We start from the raw sequence: 17,697 nt of genomic DNA, 5'->3' as shown, positions 1-17,697 counted from the left end.
TAAAATGAGAATTAAAAAATGGAGATAAATGTATAAAGGCACTTTCAATTTTCACTTCCAAAAACTTCTGCAAGCACTAGGGATAACACAAAATGAGCAGTGGCAGTGTACCCTCAGTGTACCCCACTTCTATAGATTACCTTGTTGAACTGCTTCAGGTAAATATAGCAAACTCCTAGGTTATGGCAGATCTCCTACACACAAAAGAAAGGAAAACAATTTAGGTGTAATTCCACAGTAAGTATTAGAGTGACACAACAGACATCTAGCAATTGTTATTACTCAGCAAAGTTTAAACTTTAAAATATGCACTACAGTCAGCTTTTTTTTACTAGTTCATACTCAAATATATTTAATTCTACAAAATGAGTTCATTAATATAAAAAATAGATTAATAATAAAAGCAGAATAAACGTGATCTTCCTGGATCTACACGGTACCCTGAGGTACATACCCAGCCTGTCTCCATACCCTTTTTCTCTAAGAGTTGCATACTACCCATACATTTTGTGCCCTCTTCTCAGAAGAGACTACGCACACCCCCTGCTGAGAGGGCTGCTAGCCACCACAGGTATCTATAGATAAAGAGAGTGACACCTGAGTCAACTGAAGTCCTTTAGCTAGGAATCTGGAATTGGAATGAAGCTAGCTGGTTGCAAGCACTAAATTCACTAGGTGATGTGTATTTGAGGACTAACAGCGCCATCTGGGGGCTGCTATGGTGGAATATATGTTATTGGCGCCATCTACAGAAATCTCGAGCAGAGGTCAGAAAACTATGGTCCATAGGCCAAATCCATTCCCTGCACTTTTTTGTAAACAAAGTTTTATTGGAACACAGTCATGACCACTTGTTTTCATATGGCTCTTTAGCATAAGAACTGCGGAGATAAGTAGTTGCAACAGAGTCTGTATGAAGCTACAACGCTTGAAATATTTACTAACTGGCCTTTACCAAAAAAGTGTGTCAACCTCTAATCTACAGAATGCAAAGATGAAGCAAAAATGCAGAGTAGCTACTTTGGATGCTGACAGCTTTTCAGTTCTAGTTCACTATAAGAGCAGCCTGTATCTCCTGATACTATTTTATGGATTCTCTCAAATTCCTTTATAATAAATCTCCCATTTATTTATTTAAGGTAGCTTTAGAGAAGGAGAAAGCAGGGGTGAGGAAACTGCTCTTGGCAAACGTAGTAAGGACCACCCTGTTAGTAACAGGGATAGATCCTTGTCCAAGGATCTTGGATCCCCAGACTCAGAGATAACAACTGGTTTAATGTTTTCCAAGTCTCCTAAAATAACAACAACAAAACACCAATCATTTATTGAGCACCTAACTATACATCAGATACATCAGGCTTTATGCCAGACATTTTCATATATATTACTTTAATTTTCCCAGCAAATCTGCAACATAGTTATAATTTTTTCAATTCCTCAGATAAGGAAACTGAAGCTCAGAGAGGTTTAGTAGTTTGCCTAACCTAACTTCAAAAGTGGCAGCACTGGGATTTTTCTCTTCTTTTTAAGTTCTATATCCTAAGGATAATTTTAACCATATATAAATATAGACAGAATCACCATGTACTCATCATCCTGTTCCAACAACTATCCAATCCATAGCCCATCTACTTCTACTATTTTTGTAAACAAATACCAGACAGCATAACATTTCATCCACAAATATTTCAATATTTCTAAAAGATAAGGTTTTTAACCTACCCACAATATCATAGTTGAAAAAAATTAATTGCTTTGCAATAGATATTCAATTATGTTCAAATTTCCAATTATTTCACAAATGTCTTACATTAAAATTTTTTTTTTCTTAAATCATAATTCAAATCATGTCCACATTACAAGGCATTGGGACCTGAATTCAGGCTTGCTTCCAAAACTTGTGTACTTCCCACTTTGTCAAGCTATGACAATGCACACATGTAGAGAAATACAGCGTTTCTTGTCCCTTAAATGTCCTGAAGGCTAACTAACTTCGAATCTTTTAAAATCATTTGGCATAGATACTATTTGACAAGGCAGCAATAAGCTTTAAACAAACTGAGAGCAAAGGAATCTGGAAAGGAAAATCAAACAAATCAGAGTCAAACTCTATTTTTCATGAGGTGAAGGAATCCAGCAGACATTCTACAAAGGCAGTTGGTACAGTGGAAAGATCACAAGCCTAAAATAAGGAATCCTAGATTCTATGCTTGAATTCTATCTCTGATTCTGGCATTACTTCACTGTGTACCTTTGGCAAGTTATTCCACCTTCCAAAGCCTCAGCTACTTCACTTGTTGATAAGGGAAATTCTCCCTGTTTAACAGAGCTGTTCCAAAAGTCAAATAAGATAATGGCAGGAGGAATGATTATTCTCCTGTTGCTGCCAGACTATGGAATACCCTAATGAGTCCAGAAAAGTATGGTTACAAGGTTTTCTCCAGGAACTTACAAAATACGTAAGGATAGAGTGCTGGCTGTTTGGAGAATGACTGCTTCTGCTAATGCCAATGCAATGGTTATCCCAAGTTAGTTAATGCCAAACGAGCTCTTTTAACCAACTAGATAGATTAACAGATACACTCCGTTCACCCTCTGACCCTGAACTCTCCTGCTTCACCTCCTCTGTCTCCCTCTATGGGTTCTTTTCTTCTGCTCAGCCCTTTGAAACAGGTTTTTTCCCAGGGTTCCATCCTCAGTTCACTGCAGGGTGATCTCATCCAATCTCATGGAACAGCTGCATTGGCAGCTGTTTCAAGGGCCTGGGTCTCATTCTACAATTACCACCTTTATGTTGCTGATTCCAAAATATACATCACTAGCTCAGAACACTTCCGTCTTAGATTTCTATATCCAACCATACACTGGACACATCTCGATTTAGATACCAGAACCGAAAACTTAGGTCCAAAATCCTCTGAAAGGCAGGATTCAACTCTAATTTGTTATCATCACCTTCTCCCCACACTTCCTCCTCTTCCTTCCTATATTTCCTATTCTAGGTGATTTTCATAATCTACCAGTCCACTTTTGCATCTCCAAGCCCAGTCACCGGTTCCCCACCCTTAGCCTTGTGCCTGGCATATAGAAGACATTTTTTGGAAAAAAAAAAAAAACTAAATGAAAAAGTAAAACAAATTTTCTTTATATGTAGCTTCACTCTGACTGTTGACTATAAAATACTGCATGGCATAAAGACTCAAAATAACTCAATCTTTAGACCTATAAAAGAAAATTGACTGAAAAACTGAACACGCTTCAAAAATAATAGTGCCATAAGATCTGCAAAGGAAACTCATGCTAATTCTCTGTACTAATAAATAAATTCTTCACTCATAGATATGTATGTCTCTCCAATAATCATCAAAAACTTAAAAAAAAAACCGACATTAAAAAAAAATGAGAGGAAGAAAAGGATAGTTCTGGGAAGCAGAACAGAATCTCAAGAATCAGAGATACTGGAGAGGTTATTACAAGAAGAAAATGGAGGTAGAAACTAAGAGAGGCAAGTTAAAGGACATGGAGAATAGGTAAAGAACATGTCTAATAGAGAGTAAAAAACAGTGTGACAGGTACTATTAGTTATTTACCTAACATCCACTCTCCTTTTTTTCCTAACAGAACCCTAGTTTTGTTTAGAATGGCAATATGACCAGATTAAAAACTACATTTTCCAGCCTTTCTTATAATTGGAAATTTGCTGGGGACTTCTGGGGAAGCTGTGCTTTCCTGAAATAGGCTCTGTCCTTTTCTCCTTGTTGCTTCCTCTTTCTCCCTCCCTAGAATACAGATGTGATGTCATAGCTGCAACAGTCATCTTGTAACCATGAGGAAAAACTCTCAGCCTTGACAACCAAGGACCACCAAATCAATGCCAACAACTACTTACCTGGACTTTTTATGTCATGAAAATAAAAAATAAACCCCCAATTTGCAAAGCCAATGTTTAGTCAAATTTTCTGTTGCAGTTACACACAATCTCCAATTGATACAAAGAGACAATGAAAGGAAAAAATTAATCAAAGAATTACTCAAAGAAAATTTCCCTCACCTAAAGAAAGGCAAGGGTCTTCAGAATGAAAGAGCCAACTGAGTGTCAAACAGATGGGAGAGAAACAAAACACAACTAGATGCCTATTGCTGACATTCTGGAACTCCAATGATAAAGAAAAAATACTCAAAGCTTCTAGAGAGGAAAGTGGAGTCATCAACAAAATCAGATTGGTAAAAGACTGCTTATCAGCAACACTGACTCCTACAAAAGCATGCAGCAATGTCTGCAAAGCTATGAGGCAACATGATTTTTGATCCTATACTTGATAAATCATCAATCAAGTATGAGGATGAAATAAAGACATTTTGGGCACGTAATAATTCAGAAATAATAACATAAGACAGCCATATGATAAAGGGAACCATCAGCATGTTTACTAATAAGAAAGATCTGAAAGTTCCCTACTTACCCAATCTTTCTGGTTAAGTTTAGCTGCTTCATTATATACTTCAGTGGCAGCTTTATGTTTTCCTAAAAGAAATCTGTGGAAGATATATTTTTCATAATTATTACCTCAATATTCTTAGAAGATTAACCCCACTAGTCCCACATTTTATTCATATCTCATCTAGCAGAGAATTCTGGAAGCCTTTTCCTTATGAGCTGGTTGTGCTGGTTTGGCCAGTGAGGCTGCTATACACCAACAGCAGAGGCTTTCCTTGTAGGGATTATATTGGCAGCTGTTCCAGGGCCTTAGTCTCATTCTACACCAATTTTAGTCAAAGTCTTCTGTAATTTTTTTCCTACACTGTACAAGAAATATAGACCAAAAAAGAAACAAGTGATAAGCAATAACTGCCATCATTTATCATCATCCATTAGGTACATGTCCTTTCCTTCCAAGCCTAAGTCTCTTTTCTTTATATTAGCTCATGAATTTGGAGAGAAACAGGAAAACCAGGCTCTTTGCAAAAACAATGCAGGTATGAATGACAATGTAGGTAAGAAAGTAGATACGGGAACTCCATGGAACAGAGTACTGGAAAGAGGGTATACCTAACAGCTTATTAAGACTTTGGAGGTTGCTTCCATCTAGGAAGCTTCAGGACATTCACTCAACAAATACAGATGTTCCTCAATTTACAACAGTTATGTCCAGATAAACTCATAGTAAGTTGAAAATATTGTTAAGTCAAAAATGCATTTAATACATCTAACCTACTGAACATCACAGCTTAGCCTAGCCTATATTAAATGTACTCAGAATACTCACATTAACCTAGAAATAGACAAAATCACCTAACACAAAACCTATTTTATAATAAAGTGTTGAATATCTCATGTAACTGATTGAATATTCTACTGAAAATGAAAAACAGAAGGTTGTATGGGTACTCGAAGTACAGTTTCTACTGAATGCATATCAATTTTGCACCACTATAAAGTTGAAAAATCATGTTATGTTGAAACATAAGTGGGGAATTGTCTGTACTTACTAAAAACCTACTGTGTGTCAAGTATTATGTTAAGTATTAGAAAAGTAGATGAGAAAAATTCCATGGGTTGCTAATATGATTAGAGGACTTAGGGCACAAGATGTCACTATTTCCATGGTAAACAGTATCAGTGTTCTCCCATCAAACTAGAATGTACAGTGTTTTAAATTCTTAATTCCTTAATATTAGTTCTCTCATTTTCTCAAATTTCAAAATTAATCCATGCTGTTCAAAACAAATCCCATTATACCTATTAAACCACTTTCCTCTTATGTATCAGGCCGATCAGGTTGCCAGCAGCAGCCTGTGCCTGAGAACACATTTTACATTGTTCTCTGTGAGTGCCCTACAGCCTACAAGCCACCAATACTCACAACGATCTGGCCACCTGCTTGAGGTTATCAGCACACTGAGGACTGAGAACTGCACATGTCTGAAAGAGTTCTAGAGATTCTTGGATATTTCCTTCCAGGCGAAATATCAGTGCTGCCAAGAAACAGAAAATACAGAAAATAAAACCATGTTCTGGTTTTATGAATGAAGCCTGGCATCAGAAAAATTAGAGAAGAAAGAAATCAAAGAAATCCTTTGGATAATTTTGTCTTTAATACAAATATGACTTCAGATGAGCTAAAAGAACAAGAAAAGCTGTTGACAAGCCAAAATCTTTTTTAATAAGGTAGCTCAAATCTACCTACTTCTGTGCTCCCAATATCCACCACACACATAATCAGTTCCCATGCAAATTATCACACAAACTCTTCACAATAAAAACATTTTGGAGCTTCCCCACCAGATGCTTTATTTATTATGATAATTCAGACTTCCACCTGATAGTTTTCAAAGAGAGCTCTCAAATGGAGTAAGCAGAATCAATACCCCCAGTCCAACAGGGAGATTCTGGCAAAGAATATAGTAATATTTCAGACTTTGGTTTTCAATATAGCAACCAATCAGAGTCAATAATTTTCCCTAGGCCTAAGTTTTCAGAAGAATTTATCAGGCACTGAAAGTCTGGAACTTGTGATATTGGCAATAAAAGAGCTTCTTTTTTTGCTATGATGTCCTAAATGTGTCAATATCTTAACAATTACGTCAGAAAATTATATATTAATCTGAAGACTATAAATGTGATGAATGATAAACAAAACCATTCATTTACATTAAAGAGTCTTGTGGCTCATGCCTATAATCCTAGCACTTTGGAAGGCTGAAGTGGGAAGACTGCTTGAGGTCAGGAGTTCAAGACCATCCTGAGCAGGAGCGAGACCCTGTCTCTACAAAAAAAATTGAAAAATTAGCTGGGCATGGTGGCATGCACCTATAGTCCTAGCTACTCAGGAGGCTGAGGCAGGAAGATCCCTTGAGCCAAGAAGTTGGAGGTTGCAGTGAACTCTGATGACACCACTGCACTCTAGCCTAGGTGACAGAGCAAGACCTTGTCTCAGAAAAAAAAAAAAAAAGGGCCAGGCGTGGTGGCTCACGCCTGTAATCCTAGCACTCTGGGAGGCCGAGGCGGGCGGATTGCTCGAGGTCAGGAGTTCGAAACCAGCCTGAGCAAGAGCGAGACCCCGTCTCTACTATAAATAGAAAGAAATTAATTGGCCAACTAATATATATATATATATAATTAGCCGGGCATGGTGGCGCATGCCTGTAGTCCCAGCTACTCGGGAGGCTGAGGCAGAAGGATTGCTTGAGCCCAGGAGTTTGAGGTTGCTGTGAGCTAGGCTGACGCCATGGCACTCACTCTAGCCTGGGCAACAAAGTGAAACTCTGTCTCCAAAAAAAAAAAAGAAGAAGAAGAAGAAGAAAAGAAAGAAAGTTCCTGGAAAAAGTAAAGATGTTACTTATGACATTAAAAGAGTAAAACTGAAGTCAGGGGTTCCTGTATGTGGTTTCTGATGAGTTTAATTAATTCTCTGCTTTATCCTGTATATTTCTAGGCTTCCTCCCCTTATCCTGACTCATCTTACAAAAAATCCTCAAGCCTTTTCTCGTCTTTTTTTTAGCTTGACAAGGAACCCTTCCAAAAACATCTTCTGGCCTTGAAATCCACTGCATGAGGCAAGAATCCTAAGCATCCATTTTGAAAAATACTAGCACAAACTAAACAAACGGTGAAGAATGGTCATTGAGGAAAAAAATGTTTTAATAAATGTAGTGTAGTATAAGTATATAGAGTTTATAAAATCTACCATACTATATAGGAATGTCCTAGGCATTCACACACACTCACCACTGACTCACCCAGAGCAATTTCCAATCCTGCAAACTCCTTTCATGGTATACATTTTTTTCTCTTTTATACTGTATTTTTACTGTACTTTTTCTATGTTTAGATACACTTACAACTGTGTTACAACTGCTTACAATATTCAGTACAATAACATGCTGTTCAGGTTTGTAGCCTAGAAGCAATAAGCTATACTATATAGCTTACATGTGTAGTAAGCTATGCTATCTAGGTTTGTGTAAGTACATTCTACAATGTTCATGTGATGACAAAAATGCCTAATGGTGTATCTCTCAGAACATATCCTTGTCATTAATGGATGCGTGACTGTACTTGAATTTAAATATTTCCTAAATTATTTGTTCTTTTTTAAGAATCTAGACAAAGCATATTTCTCTAGCAAGAAGAGAATACGTATCTTACCTTGGACATAGATAGCATATTCACATAACCCCTGAGTCTCCTGAAGCTGTTCTTTGATAACAGCCTGAAAGAGGAAGAAAAATACTTCTGAACAGTGGTTAAGTTTCTTAAGTTATGTCTTAAGATAGACATAGCTGAGTGTGGTAGCTCGCACATATAATCCTAGCACTATGGGAGGATCACTTGAGGCCAGGAGTTCAAGGTTACAGTGTGCTGTGATTGTGCCACTGAACTTGAGCCTGAGGGAGGGAGGGAGGGAGGGAGGGAGGGAGGGAGGGAGGAAGGAAGGAAGGAAGGAAGGAAGGAAGGAAGGAAGGAAGGAAGGAAGGAAGGAAGGAAGGAAGGAAGGAAGGAAGGAAGGAAGGAAGGAAGGAAGGAAGGAAGGAAGGAAGGAAAGAAAAGGTAGACATGGACAAGGGGTACCTATAAGAAGTCTAGGATACTAGTAATGACTAATAAAGTAGTTCATTCAGTCTTTTAAATCACAGCTCTCTTCTTATAATTACTTATTTTATCTAGAACAGGGATTAGCAAACTATGGGGTTCACAGGCCCCATACATTTTTGTACAGCTCTCAAGCAAAGAATGGTTTTTATATTTTAAAAAGATTATTTAAAAAAATCAGATGATGATGAGTAAGAGCTAGAGACTATATGTGGCCTGCAAAGCCTAAAATATTTACTCTCTGGCCCATTACAGAAAACATTTGCCAACCCTTTTCTAAAATCTAACTACGAAAGCTAAGAAAAATGTGAAAAAAATTTCCAAGTAATACACAGAAGGAAAAGAAAGAAAAGCTCTCCAGATCCATACTGGTAGTAAATGCTATTAGTTCTGTGCCTTGCCTTAGGTATAAATGCCACAGGTATAAATTAAAAAACCACAGCCTGTGGCCGGGTGTGGTGGCTCACGCCTGTAATCCTAGCACTCTGGGAGGCCAAGGCGGGCAGATTGCTCGAGGTCAATCCAGGAGTTCAAAACCAGCCTGAGCGAGACCCCATCTCTACTAAAAATAGAAAGAAATTAATTGACCAACTAAAAATATATATACAAAAAATTAGCCAGGCATGGTGGCCCACACATGCCTACAGTCCCAGCTACTCGGGAGGCTGAAGCAATAGGATCGCTTGAGCCCAGGAGACTGAGGTTGCTGTGAGCTAGGCTGATGCCACGGCACTCACTCTAGCCTGAGCAACAAAGTGAGACTCTGTCTCAAAACAAAACAAAACAAAACCACAGCCTGAGGATTACAAAGCTCGGCCTGCCAAAAAAGACAACACCAATGATATATTTTGCATGTTAGTATCACTACTATCTGTTAGCAACTTTGTAACATACATGGTATGTTACCAAAGAGATAAATAGACAAAGACAGGGAAATACCAATGGTTTTTAAATATACAAATGATGATCAACCTCACCATAAGAGAACTATAAAATAAAACTAAATGAAATACCGCTTTCCACCTATCCAAAGATCAAAAAGTTAGATAATATACTGAGTTGAACATCTGTACCAAAAGACCAGCAAGTCACAAAGAGTGGCTGCCCTTTCAGTTTGATCTTTACATGAGAAGATACATGGAACATACCTGAACCTGACCCACAGCCTACAGTCATACCCAGCCAAGCCACAGCCAATCTGAAAGCCTATGAGCAATTAATAAATGTCTGTCAGGGGCCACTGCAATTTTGAGGTTGTTTGTTAACCATAACTATCATAGTACAAGCTAACCAGTACACAAAATGCGGGAAAACAGGAATTCATATATTATTACTGGGCTATAAACTGCCATATTCTGTGTGGCCTAGCTAACATCCTGCTTCACATTTTCTCTATCACTGCAATCTCTCACCTTGCATGCTACGTAATCCTTCCGGATATAGTGGAGATGTATCAACCAGTTCTGCTTCTCCAAAATAGGAAAATCTGGAGCTAGGTAACATATTTTGACAAAACAAACAACACAGTCATTAGATTTTCTCCTTTACCATTGTTCTCATGTCTAAACTAACCATAAGCATACTGCAGTATCACATTAAATTCTTCATGCTGCTGACTATAAGATTACAGTACATAAAAATGTATAAACTATTAAACTAAGAGATATTTGTTCTACTATTAAACATTGAATATATATTTCTCTTGAGTTTTTGTGGCTTATAATGTCAGTCTCTCAAATGATAACTTGGCCTGAAAAATGTAAAATCATCCTTTGTCTCTTCTGCTTTAATTCTCTCTTCCTGATTCCAAAGATGAATAGAAAGGCTTTCTAAAGGACATTTCAGGAATGTTACTAACAAATCATATATAACACAGTTAATATCACATCTGATAGATCAGAGTACCAAAAATATTTTAAGTAGTTAAATATCATCTTTTTTTTTTTTTTTGAGACAAAGTCTCACTCTGTTGCCTGGGCTAGAGTGCCGTGGCGTCAGCCTAGTTCACAACCACCTCAAACTCCTGGGCTCAAGCAATCCTGCTGCCTCAGCCTCCAAGTAGCTGGGACTACAGGCATGCACCACCATACCCGGCTAATTTTTTCTATATATATTAGTTGGCCAATTAATTTCTTTCTATTTGTAGTAGAGACGAGGTCTCGCTCTTGCTCAGGCTGGTTCTGAACTCCTGACCTCAAGCAATCCGCCTGCCTCGGCCTCCCAGAGTGCTAGGATTACAGGCGGCCTTTTTTACTTTTTCTTTCTTTCTTTCTTTTTTTTTTTTTTTTGAGACAGAGTCTCACTCTGCTAACCAGGCTAGAGTGCAGTGGCATCAGTATAGCTCACAGCAACCTCAAACTCCTGGGCTCAAGCAATCCTCCTGCCTCAGCCTCCCAGGTAGCTGGGACTATAGGCATGTGCCACAATGCCCGGCTAATTTTTTATATATATTTTTAGTTGGCCAATTAATTTCTTTCTATTTTTAGTAGAGATGGGGTCTTGCTCTTGCTCAGGCTGGTCTCGAACTCCTGAGCTCAAACCATCCGCCCACCTCGGCCTCCCAGAGTACTAGGATTACAGGCATGAGCCACCGCAACTGGCCTCAAATATAAACTTTAGAAATAGCTCAAATGGGAACATTATGCTGTTACCTAGGAATGAAAAGTCAACAACGAAAGAGTTCTACTTGAGTCACTGAAAACCTCTCCTGAGAGAGAAACCATAAAATGAGTTACTTGCCCACTGAAATCAAAAGTTTAAAATACAGGTAAAACTTCATTAAGAAATTACTTTTCTATGGTAACACAGAGTAGAAAAATTCACATCAACCTCAAAATAGTGAAGATCTTGAGGAAGGGAGAGGGAAGAAGGGGATTAGGCAAACATAAAAAGGAGACTTTAACTCTTTAACGTATATTTCTCAAAAAATGGAAATAAAAAGCTTTAAAGTTAACATGGGCTACATGTTTTTATTTATTAAATCTGGCTAGTGTATTTGTATTATTTTTTGTGAATGTTAATATATGTTTGAGAAAGTCCCTGATTTTTAAAAATGTAAAAGAAAAGGAAGAACAGAGGAAGAGAGGGAAATGATTTATAATCTATTTCTTCACGTTTCAGAACCTTATGAAAGGCCGGGTGCGGTGGGTCACGCCTGTAATCTTAGCACTCTGGGAGGCTGAGGCGGGTGGATTGCTGGAGGTCAGGAGTTCAAAACCAGCCTGAGGCCGGGCGCGGTGGCTCAAGCCTGTAATCCTAGCACTCTGGGAGGCCGAGGCGGGAGGATTGCTCGAGGTCAGGAGTTCGAAACCAGCCTGAGCAAGAGCAAGACCCGTCTCTACTATAAATAGAAAGAAATTAATTGGCCAACTAATATATATATATATATATATATATATATATATATATAATTAGCCGGGCATGGTGGTGCATGCCTGTAGTCCCAGCTACTCGGGAGGCTGAGGCAGAAGGATTGCTTGAGCCCAGGAGTTTGAGGTTGCTGTGAGCTAGGCTGACGCCATGGCACTCTCTCTAGCCTGTGCAACAAAGTGAGACTCTGTCTCAAAAAAAAAAAAAAAAAAAAAAAAAACCAGCCTGAGGAAGACCCTGTCTCTACTATAAATAGAAAGAAATTAATTGACCAACTAAAAATATATATACAAAAAATTAGCTGAGCATGGTGGCACATGCCTGTAGTCCCAGCTACTCGGGAGGCTGAGGCAGGAGGATCACTTGAGCCCAGGAGATTGAGGTTGCTGTGAGCTAGGCTGATGCCACGGCACTCACTCTAGCCTGGGCAACAAAGTGAGACTCTGTCTCAAAAAAAAAAAAAAAAAAAAAAAAGAACCTTAGGAAAAACAACCTACAGAAAACCTAAGACGTATATGTTCACAATATGACAGAAAAGGAAAAAAGCTTACTGTAACCAAGAGTTAATGTTACCTGAACACAAAAATTAAGAAATAATGCTGTCTACTGCTTCCCAATAGGGAATATCCATGGAATATGTAAGAGAAAATTATGCCAGAAAGTACAGATGTGATTTTTATATGCCAAGAGAAAGAAAAAAGATAAAATTATAAGCAATAACTCTTCATCGTCCAATTACATACATTCTCTTAGTAGGCCCACACTTTCTAGTCAGTACGGGCCTATTGGAGATTATCCTAAAACTTTTGTTTCCTTTATTCCCGCACCCCCACCCACACCCACCACTGTCCCATCAGTCACCAGATCTTAGCCATTCATATTCTGCCTAACCACATCCAGAATTAAATTTTCTTCTAAAAGCCATACAAATCACCAAGATTAAAGATGTGTGTATGTGTGTAAAGTGGATAAAGAAGTGCATCATAATGAATAGTTCTGGGACAGGTGGCTTACTGAATAATCTTGGACCAAGTCTCAATTGTATGGCCTACCTCTCTGTCACCTACCCACCAAAGAGTGAAAGAGAAGGCACTGAACTCTTTTGAGTTTATAATATCACTAAGTATCATTGCTTCTACAGCCTAAGATAAAATTTACAAAATGAGACTTTTGAAGTCTTGCTTGTTATTAAACTCTCACAATAAAAGACAAACCATGTTTTGTGCTCACTGGGTGAAGACTGGAGAAAAAAATGTTCAATTTGTAAGACAGCTCAAGAGCACAGAGGCTCATGAAATGGAGCTCTCAGGATGAGAAGAAGGGAAGGCACCACCAAATCCAAGTGCTAAAGGTCCTTTCACACTCCTAGAAATAGAGTTAAAAGAACTCTAGCTTTATTAAAAATTTTAGAGAACATTTCAGTGCCCCATAATTGTCCTATTACCCAATATGTAACCCTGGGAAATTTACGATTTCCTTATCTGTAAAATAGAGATTCATTCATTCGACCAATATTCTCTATGTGCCTACCACATGCCAGGCACTGGGGATACAGAAGTGAACAAAATTTACTCCCTGATTTCAAGGAGCTTATAATGAGAAATGGGGGGTGGGGTACCATCAGAAAGGATAGATAATACAATGTTATACTTATAAGTGACATTTTTCCATGGAGAAAAATAAAGCAGAAGAGGGAAAGAGACTACAAGGTAGGGAATTACACTTTTTTTTTCAACAGGCTGATTGCAGAGGAGTTACACTTTTAAATGGGAGGGTCAGGGAATAAAATACTCATCCCCATAAAATACTCAATCCCCAATGTGAGGATTGAATGCCTTAATATAAATATAGAGGTTCAAATAATGCCTGGTACATAGTAGCCCTATGGGACTACTTCATAGTAGCCCTAAAGAAGTGTTAGCTACTGTTGTTGCTATTATTTTTATTATCCTTATTATTTAGGTATTCTCAAAGATGAGGGAATTCTGGATACCTCAGAAATCCCTACAGTCTATGAATCCTGAATTTACAATTAGAATTGTACCTGTAAATGTAGAGGCTGAATTTCTTGTATTCCAAATCATTATACACTCCAACTCCTCCTACAAATGGGGACACTGGTTCTTATATGTTTTTGCAGGTATTATGACAATTACATAATATTTCAAAGATCCTTCAAAAAAGATAGGCATGTAAATGCAAAGCAGAGCGTCTTCTACTTTACAACAAAGCACAGTAGTCATTTCTGATGCTACACTTTAGGAGCCTATGTTACCACAGAGGTCAGGAAGCCAGCTGTGCGAGGAAGACAAGGTAATGTCCTTCAGCCGTTTGTATACAAGACCTCATTCATAACCCAGCTCCCTCACTACCCCTCCACCATAACCAAGGCAGTGGCATGGAAGGCTGGCAACCTAGCAACAATACTCCCTTGCCTTGTTCTATTCCTTTGTGACATCTCTTCCCCTTCTTTCTCCCTTTAAAGACGCACCCAACTTATATTTAATTATAAATAACTTCCTAACACTGAATAAACATGGCACCTCAAGAATTCTCCCATTTTTTACCCAGGTGCTAAATTCTCTTAGGAATGGCCCTAACGCAAACCTTTAAATTTTGATTAATGCTAGGGACAGTATCCTGGGTATGAGTGCTAAGCAGAAAAATACTATGGTCCAGATTTGTAGTTGAAAAATTTCCTAAAATGACCCAGGCTTTTGCAAGTATATTGCAAATGAAGCCTTTTTTTTTTTTTTTTTTTTTTTTTTGAGACAGAGTCGCACTTTGTTGCCCAGGCTAGAGTGAGTGCCATGGCATCAGCCTAGCTCACAGCAACCTCAAACTCCTGGGCTCAAGCAATTCTACTGCCTCAGCCTCCCAAGTAGCTGGGACTAGAGGCATATGCCACCATGCCTGGCTAATTTTTTCTATATATATTAGTTGGCCAATTAATTTCTTTCTATTTATAGTAGAGACAGGGTCTCACTCTTTCTCAGGCTGGTTTCGAACTCCTGACCTTGAGCAATCCGCCCACCTCAGCCTCCCAGAGTGCTAGGATTACAGGCGTGAGCCACTGAGCCCGGCCTGAAGCCTTCTTTTTTAAAGGATCTCTTCCAGGACTAGCAGATATGTATGTAGCACATAAAAGTCTTTATATGTAGAATTCCAATCTTGATTATAGTACCCTCCTTCTATGGGACCTAGGACAAGTCTCTCTGGGCCTCCAAGTTTTCCTCTATAATTTTACTGGAAAATATGAAAAATCTGAAAGTGGCCATTCAATAAATTTTAATTTTCTCATGCCAAATTGGAATTATAACACTTTTCTACCTCGATGTGATATTTGGGGCATCAGAAGATATAATAAATCTTAAAAAGAATGTGAGTATAGGACATTTCTATTACTATCATTTTGACCCTGTATCAGAGTCTAACAGGAAATCACCTGAGGAACTTTAGTGCAGAGAACAGGTGATGGAAGAAATGGGAGACTCAACAGGGAATGGTGAGACAAATCAGAGGTTTGCATGAGCTTAGCCACTATCACTCCTAGGCCTGAAAGATATAGGGAGGAAATGTGTTGCAAATGTTGCGTCAAGTGTTACAGCTAGTGTTATAGCTCTTGACCTGGGAAAGAACTGAGCAGCACACGGAGAGTCAAAGAATAGTCTTTACTCCTCCAGCAGGCTCAGCTGACTTCTGACTTCCAATTCCCCCCTTCCTTGTTCTCCTCCTGCTTTTATACCCTTGGTGGAATTCAAAAAGCATCCAATCAGCAACAAGCTTTAACATCCTGGCGCTCAACAGTTTTTCTCTGTCATTCCCCCCTTTTGATGCCCTTATCAGTTTACACAGAGGCATCAATCTCTCTATGATCAAGCAGCATGCTCAGTGAAAAAAAAAAAAATAAAAAAAAAAAAAAAAAAAAAAAAAATCTCTCTATGAATCTATTGACTGCACTGGGCAAGTAGGGTCCCATGGTTACCATAGCCCTTTGACTTTAGTAGTTACAATTAGCAGCATTTGAGCCTCAACTGAAAACAAGAGCGGCACCCCATGTAGACCCAGGGATCCATGCAGGGATCCTGCAACTTTGACAGCAGTGGGGGTAACCAATATCACAGTATAGGGTCCCTTCCAGGTTGGCTCTAGGGGTTCCTTCTTCCAATCCTTTACCCAGACCAGGTCCCCGGGTTGATGGGGGTGGACTGGTCCCAGTCCAATTTGGTTTCTCTAGCCAAGGCCTGGAGCTCTTGGTCTAGGTTCAATTCTCCCAACTGCCTAGTGTCCCCTCTCAGGCGTTTGATGATGCAGGGTGGCCTGCCATATAGGATCTCAAAGGGTGAGTAGCCAGTGGGGCTAGGAGTGCATCTTACCCTCAGTAAGGTGATGCTTTGGCCAATGTAACCTTGAGGGTTGGGTTCACGTGCTCTTTCCCTGAGCTCTGCGGCCTATAGGCCATGCGTAACTTCCACTGAATACCTAATGCCTTGGAGAGGATCTGTTGGCGTGTACTGGGTTTCTCTGGCCACTTGGGACCAGGAGAATGTGGCATTTAGTGGGATCCTCTGGTTGTCCCATACTGGCTGCCTGCCTTGCTGCCTGGTCTGTCAGACAGTTACTGTTGGCGACTGAGTCTGTGCCCTTCTGGTGTCCCCTGCAATGAATGACTGCAATCCCCTTCAGTGCCCACACTGCTTCCAATAGTTGAAGAATTTCTTCCTTATTCTTGATTTCTTTTCCGCCCATGGTCAATAGCCCTCTCTCCTTGTAGATTGCCCCTTGTACATGAACCATAGCGAAAGCATATTTGGAGTCTGTATATACACTGGCCCTTTTGTTGTGGGCATACCTGAGGGTTTGGATGAGCACCCATAACTCTGCCCTCTGGGCTGACCATCCCTGAGGTAGAGGGGCTGACATGATGACTTCACTCCCCGTGGTGACTGCATAGCCAGCCAACCGTTTGCCATTTTGGATGTTGATGCTGCCGTGTAGAGCTCCAGGTCAGGCGCCGGCAACAGACTATCTTTCAAGTCTGGCTGGCTTGCATAGACCTCCTCCACAGCCTCGGCACAGTCATAGTCCAGGGCCCTGGTTTGGTAGGAAGGAAGGTGGCAAGGTTTAAAGTCTGCACAGTCTCAATGGTGACTTGTGGGCAAAGCCACTACTGCGTATGGGACCTGCACATGGACACCCTGCCCAAACGCAAGCCAGTCCGCCTCCCTGAACAGCAAGATGGTAGCTGCCAGTGCCTGCAGACAAGGTGGCCATCCCAATGCTACCAAGTCCAGCCGCTTGGACAGACAGGCCACTGGCCTCTGCCAGGGGCCCACAGTCTGCGCCAGTACCCCCATAGGTACCTGCCTTTTCTCACCTCTGAGAGCAGCCCGTTCAGCCTCCTCAAGCCAGGCCTCCTCAAGATCCAGCAACCTCTGTTCTAGTGTCTTCTTCATCCATTCAAGGTGTGCACTTGTGTCCTGCTCCTTCTTTAGCTCCTCAGCCATCATGGCGGCATCGGTGATTGCCTTTTTGGCCTTCTCCTCTACCTCCTGCCTCTCCTGGGCAGCCTCCTTCACCTTCCCACTCAGCTGGGCCAAATCTGCCTCGAGCCGCTTCTTCTGGTTCAGGAGGCCTGTGTTCTGCAAATGCAGGAGGTTGTGGCAGGCTCAGTGGCCTCCAACAGCTCATGCTCAGCCAGCCGTCGGCTGCGCTCACCCTGCTCCAGCACAGCG

The 17,697-nt window shown here is 40.0% G+C and overlaps 1 protein-coding gene across 2 annotated transcripts in view; it reads right to left on the bottom strand.

The window, feature by feature from the left end:
- The window catches only part of BBS4 (Bardet-Biedl syndrome 4), a 54,751-nt gene that overhangs the window by 19,281 nt on the left and 17,773 nt on the right, over positions 1-17,697 (bottom strand). The window contains exons 1-6 of one of the 2 annotated variants that reach the window (XM_012768230.3): positions 14,007-14,623; positions 10,006-10,085; positions 8,150-8,213; positions 5,865-5,976; positions 4,464-4,536; positions 141-194 (exon numbers count right to left, since the gene is read on the bottom strand). In XM_012768230.3, coding sequence (XP_012623684.1) covers positions 141-194; positions 4,464-4,536; positions 5,865-5,976; positions 8,150-8,213; positions 10,006-10,085; positions 14,007-14,046 — 423 coding nt within the window. In that variant the 5' untranslated portion in view covers positions 14,047-14,623. Of the gene's footprint in view, positions 1-140; positions 195-4,463; positions 4,537-5,864; positions 5,977-8,149; positions 8,214-10,005; positions 10,086-14,006; positions 14,624-17,697 lie in introns of those variants that run through there. The other variant, XM_012768229.3, reaches the window with a different exon arrangement.

The sequence above is a fragment of the Microcebus murinus genome, chromosome 6 (genome assembly GCF_040939455.1).
Source record: "Microcebus murinus isolate Inina chromosome 6, M.murinus_Inina_mat1.0, whole genome shotgun sequence".
NCBI lineage: Eukaryota > Metazoa > Chordata > Mammalia > Primates > Cheirogaleidae > Microcebus > Microcebus murinus.
This window is presented reverse-complemented; position numbering and strand designations above follow the sequence as displayed.